Here is a 5,935-nt window from a genome sequence, read left to right as displayed (position 1 = left end):
CTGTTGGTTGTGTGTGAGTGTATTGGAGGATTGTTTTGTCACAGTGAGATGAACCTACCGCTGTGTACAATAGGTGATTTCAAAATTGGGTTGCATTAAGGGGAACGTGAACGCCGTCTTGGTGTGTCACAGTTCACTTGGTTATCTCATGCCACGCAGTTGGATGTGTCTTAGTTGGGTATCTCGCTCAGTTCACTTGGCTGTATCAGTCGGCTATCTTGTGCCGATTAGTTGAGCTATGCCAGTTAACTTAGACAGGCTGTGGTTCATCAGCCTTTTGATCTGTTTGCTGTTCCATAAAAAAGGAAGAAACACTTTCCAGTCTAATGACTTTCATTAGTTTTAAGCAAGAGAGCATCACTGATTGTATGTTTGGTGAAGGATTTGCTTACTTTTCTAACCCTGAGGATGTTTTGAGCCTTAGTAAATTCAATTTGACAGTGGGAAATTAAGGCCTGCTGTCAAGAGCACAGTCACGGCAGCTGCTAATTAAAAAAGGGAGGCAGAAAGATATTACAATTCCACGGACAGCTGTAGCGCTCTCTGAGACCAACAATTATATCTAATTTACTATGCTTGAGTCAGTGCCTTCCACGAACCAAAATGCACATTCTGCAGGGGGTTGCTTTGCATTCTTGTTCTTCTCTCGGTGGGATTGAGACAGTCTGGATGTGATGATCATGAACGACAGAGATGGAGATGCAAGCCAAAAATGAAAGTCTCAACTGTGATTGAACCGACTGTCTGCACAGCTGTATGAAAGATGCTCTGATTGAAGAAACTAAGAGTGGTGCACAGAGGCAGAGAAAGCCTGGAGAACTCTTAAGTGGGACGCTACTGGGGCCATAGTGCAAGGGCTCTCTTTATGTCTTTCTGGTGAAATAGAGGAGAGACGTCTATCAGTGTTCATTATCACTGTATATGTTAATTTAATATGTAGTATATTTTCTCCTAGATATTATCAGATGTATTTTAAGTGCAATTCAATAATACAAAAACACTGCCAGTTTAATTCAGCACTAGATTACAACATAGTAACTCATGGATTCAATCAAAACTGGCAAGTTATCTCTGTGGATACTGTTGTACTACAGTGTCAGATACCTCTGGGAAATCTTTTCTCTTTTCACAGAATGGCACTTTCGCCAAGTTATTGCTATTAGTATGAAAATCTGAAATCTGAGTCTGAAAATCATGCTGTTGTTTTACCTGTGCATATTTAGTTTTTCCACCATTTTTCATAACAGTTGGAGATGTCTAATCTGGTCACACTGAAATTCAATCACATACTGACAGGGCCCTAGTGCCAGGAGAAATTAAGATGAACAATTACTACTGGCACAAATCCCATAATTGCTGAAGAGTTTTCAGTCAAAAAGACTGGGATTAGGCATCTCTGTTTCCTCTTTCCTCTCTACACCCTTTATGTATTCAGACATTGAAAGAATCAGATTCACACTGAATACTTCTGTAGTCTGGATCTTAATACCACATATATAGTTGTAGGATTCTCTGAGGACTGTTTGGCAGAGAGTATTTTCCCACCTCCTGCTGACAGCCAGTCTGGAAATGTCAAAGAAATTGCGACAAAAGAACACACAGAATAGGCATGTGATTATGCTTTTATTACAGTACACTGGTTTGTACATCAAAGCCTGGCGCTTTTGTTGGCTCGATTCTCATTAATGCAAATAAGTCTTATAAATCACAAAAAACAAATGCCATGTACTCCTGCACTGTTGGACCTCTGGAAGCAAAACTGTACAAGGGAACTGAACCATTAATGGCAATTCCACAATGTTATGTCCCATCAATGTCGTGTAAAACCTTAGCGTGAGGAAACAAATGACATTTGGCATTCAACTACACAGTTAAAACAGTCTTGTAATTGCTCTTTAATCACAAAAGGCCAAGAGCTCCCAAGTGCAGTGGCAGTGCTTTTTTTATTTCAACAGTGACAAGAGAAATATGGAATATATGGTACATTCTATGGCTCTGCGTGTAGTTGCAGCAAATCAAGAGGTTACCAAGGCCATACCTAAACCTAATTAGCCTACTGGGCAATGCTGTAAACAATTTACTGGACAGTAAGCAGCCATCTTATTTTCTTGTTTCTTGCACAACATCGTTCTGCCGGTGGTTACTTCTAAAGAAAAAGGTTAGAGTAAGGAATGGGAAAATGTAGCAGTTCAACTGAAGTAGCGTTTCAGTTTATCGCTATAATTTAAAGACAAAGCGCGTTGCAGTTAGATTGAATCTTAAGCACACCCCACATAGTACATCCTATACAACACAGATGCACATCACAAAGAATAAAACATCATTTTTCATCATATAACAGTTCAGAAATTCAGATAGCACAATCAATATTACAGATATTACATAAACAATTAAACTGATACATAGATTTACATTCAACAAGGCACAATAAAATATTTCTATCTAATGCCAATAGCTGCAGTACTTTATAACAATAGCACATTGTGAAGCTGTATGGTCTGTACAGGCTCCATCTTAATGGTAGCCTGTGTGCATACATTTATTCAAACATATTTTAATTAAGAGCTTAGAATAAATACAAGGCAATAAACAGTGCTATAAAATTTACAGCAATTTTGCTGTAAAATTACTTTTGGTGGTGACAAAGGGTCTTGTACTAAGCAGTACAATTACAGTATAATCATGTTTTTTCTATGCAACAAAGAAGTTTACAAAATGACCACTCTCATTACAAAGCATTTCTGGACCACAACACCTGAAAGTTCGGAGCAAAACTGGTTGTTCTGGATGTGTTCACAGTTATGCAGTCAAAAACATTTTTATGAAATTCAGACTCAATCACGATTTAGTGAACATAAATCAATAAATACACACACAACCGAAGAAATATGTTACAAAATAAAACTATATACATATGTATATATACTTGTCTTCATGAACTCATGCATATTGTACCCTTCATCAATGAAAGAAAGAAGATTCTGTGACAGAAAAGAAATGACATAGTGTTTCTAGCAACAGCTCAAAATTGAGAATGTTTGCTCAGTACATCTGATAGAGAATAATCAAAGAAGTCTGATCAGGCTATAACAATATACCGTAGCAGTATTGGAGTGTGTTGTTGGCTGGAAGATACAGGTGAAGATGATGAAATCTGTTGCATGTGGTTAATCTAACATGTATGAAACATGAAACTTCAGTACTCCGCAGAACAATTTAAAATGGATGTGCTTGAATAAAATAACACTTCTCTCCTTAGCCCTTTGAGACTTTGTACTGGGAGGGAGCAGAAGGCACTGGGGACATGTGTAGCTGCACTTCTCAATACAATCACAATGTCTCATCAGCTAAAATTAATCAGCTCCTTTTTTTGCTAGTCAATGATAAACTGTCAAAGACTGAGCCTTCAGTGACTTCAGTCTAACCTCCCATTTCCGTTTGCGTTGTTTTTGCCCCAGTTCATTACCCTGTAGTTAAGTGTGCATGTGTATCTCAGTATGATGTCTTTCACCACTTTAAGATGAGTTCCACTTGGACATCAAACATTGAGCCTATCCTTATTCTTACATGGATTTGCACTGGTGTTACAAGTAGGATGAAAACCATCATTCTTATTAGTATCAGTATTAGCAGCAGAAATAAAAACAACAACAACAACAGCAACAATAGGAATAAGAATAAGAATAAGACACTGAAGTCAAATTTGTGGTTGCACACACCCAAAATGCATTTAAGCCAAATGGGCAGTGACTATAGTCAAGAAATTATGATGAAGAGTATTTCACAAACAAATGCGCAGAAGGCAAAAAGAAATAAAAAGCTTCATAAAAACTTACAAAATCATGTTTGTTCTCATTATCATCTCATTCATGATATGTGAAACAAACTTTGGTTTTGGCTCATGGTTTTCCAGCCATTGGCACATAGGTGTCCCTTTGTGATTAATTTGGACTTGAGTAAATCTATTAATTATTTAACATACATGCAAAAATATTAAAAGCATTTTAAGAGGTTAAAAACACTGAAAAGACATATATCAATATTACATATGATATTTTATATTTGTTGCTGAAATGTAGAGGTTGTTCATTACTCCAGAAATAATATCTGAATATCTGTCCTTCTTTTTAGTCTTGAAAATTCAATAAACCTGTTTGTTTCTGTTTGGCAGTATCTCACATTGTTATTCCGTCTGTTCTCCTGTGAGGAGATTTTGGGGGCTGACAGAATGATGAGGAGCCGAATGTGAATAACCCACATCACTTCTCCCTGTCAGTCACACGTCAGTTAATTTCAAACGAGGGTGTGTGTACCCTGTCAGCCTATCACCCTCTCTTCCAGCTGACTGCAAATGGCCTCCCTTAGCAGCTGTTGTTGGCCATGTTGTTGAGCTTCAGGGAGCCCTTGGAGACGTCCGTCTGCATGGCGGACATCCCGATGTTCTCGTACTCCTCCGGGCTGGGCTGGCACCTGCAGTGGTGCACCATGCCGTGGAGGTCCTTCTGGAAGTTCTTGTTGAGGAAGCCATAGAAGACGGGGTTGACGCAGGTGGAGATCATGGCCACCAGGTGGCAGAGGGTGAAGAGCAGGTTGTGGTGGCAGTTGAGCAGTGCCTCGTGGTGCCAGTCGAAGATGAGGTTGAAGACGTTGAGCGGAAGCCAGCAGACGGCGAAGGCCACCACGATGGAGACCAGCATGGCGTTGATGCGCTTGCTCTCGCTCAGCCGGGCCTCGCTCTCGCGCAGGCGGTCGACCAGGCCGCCCCGCCGCCGCAGGCACAGGAACACCCGGACGTAGCAGACGAAGATAAAGCAGAGGGGGGCGAAGTACTGCACCCCTAGCAGACACGTGTTGAAGCCCAGTCTGTCCCGCTCGGACGGCCAGCTGTCCATGCAGGCATACTTGTCGTGGTAGAAACTCTGGGAGATGTTCCTGAAGGGCTCATCGGTGAGCTGATAGAACGCCAGGAAAGGCACGGACAGCATGGCGGAGCCTAGCCAGATGAAGGCAATACCCCAATAAGCCTGTGAGATATTGGGCTTCCAGCCACGGGGATTAACAATCAACTGGTAGCGCTCGATGGCGATAAGGACCAATGAGAAGCTGGAGACAGAGACGGACAGGCACTGCACGTAATTGGTGACCTTGCACATGGTCTCCCCGAAGATCCAGTGGTCCATGAGAGTGTAGACCACTGTGAAAGGGATGCACATAATACAGACCAGCACATCCGACACAGAGAGGTTCCCGATCAGGAGGTTCGTGACGTTCTGAGTCTCCTTCTGTCGTCTGATGATGCGAATTAGACTGATGTTCCCGAAGAGCCCTACCAGGCTGATAGCAGTGTAGCCCCCCACCAGTGCGAGCAGGATGTGGGAGGAAGGATAACAGTCGTAATCTAAAAAGTTGGGCTTTGAGGTGCTGCTATTGTCACCACTGCTGGGCAAAGGAGATGTCACGTTGGGGATATTCCCATTAGCCTGTGAGGTGGAATTAGCCATGCCTTTGCGAGGTACCTCCTCATTTAGTGAATTTAATAACTGATAAGGCAGCTCATGACGAAGTACCAGTCATTTAGGTGATAGTGAAATTAATAACTGTTTGTTTGCCATTATATGATTCACTGACTTTCTCATATCCTCGCTGTACACTGCTCAATGGCTGTGGTCAGTGACTTAATGCTTGCCTGTGCAACACTGTAAAAACTACTGGTGACAAAATGAAGAAAGACAAAAAAATTACTTATGCTGTGGGAACACCATCTTAATATAGTTATTATACAACACAATACAATGCCATTGAACAGCTGTACCCAGAACAGTATGACAGTTAGTTACATTGCATTTACCATGCAGGAGAATAGGAAAAGTACAGTTATGAATTACATAGAATGTCAGGAAATAAATCAAATAATTAACAGTTCTTTATTTACTGT

At 41.1% G+C, this 5,935-nt stretch overlaps 1 protein-coding gene across 1 annotated transcript; it reads right to left on the bottom strand.

Annotated features, from left to right (window-relative positions):
- Positions 1-4,361: 4,361 nt before the first annotated feature.
- On the bottom strand, positions 4,362-5,501 carry LOC118791220 (neuropeptide Y receptor type 6-like). The gene has a single exon (XM_036548515.1). It carries the CDS (start codon positions 5,499-5,501, stop codon positions 4,362-4,364), a length of 1,140 nt encoding a protein of 379 aa, XP_036404408.1.
- Positions 5,502-5,935: the final 434 nt, after the last annotated feature.

The sequence above is a fragment of the Megalops cyprinoides genome, chromosome 16 (genome assembly GCF_013368585.1).
Source record: "Megalops cyprinoides isolate fMegCyp1 chromosome 16, fMegCyp1.pri, whole genome shotgun sequence".
Classification (NCBI taxonomy): domain Eukaryota; kingdom Metazoa; phylum Chordata; class Actinopteri; order Elopiformes; family Megalopidae; genus Megalops; species Megalops cyprinoides.
Note: the sequence above shows the minus strand (reverse complement) of the source record. Positions and strands in the feature narration are given on the sequence as shown.

What these genes read in the sequence shown, in the direction of transcription:
- LOC118791220 (XM_036548515.1), bottom strand. Translation starts at nt 5,501, where the DNA reads ATGGCTAATTCCACCTCACAGGCTAATGGGAATATCCCCAACGTGACA.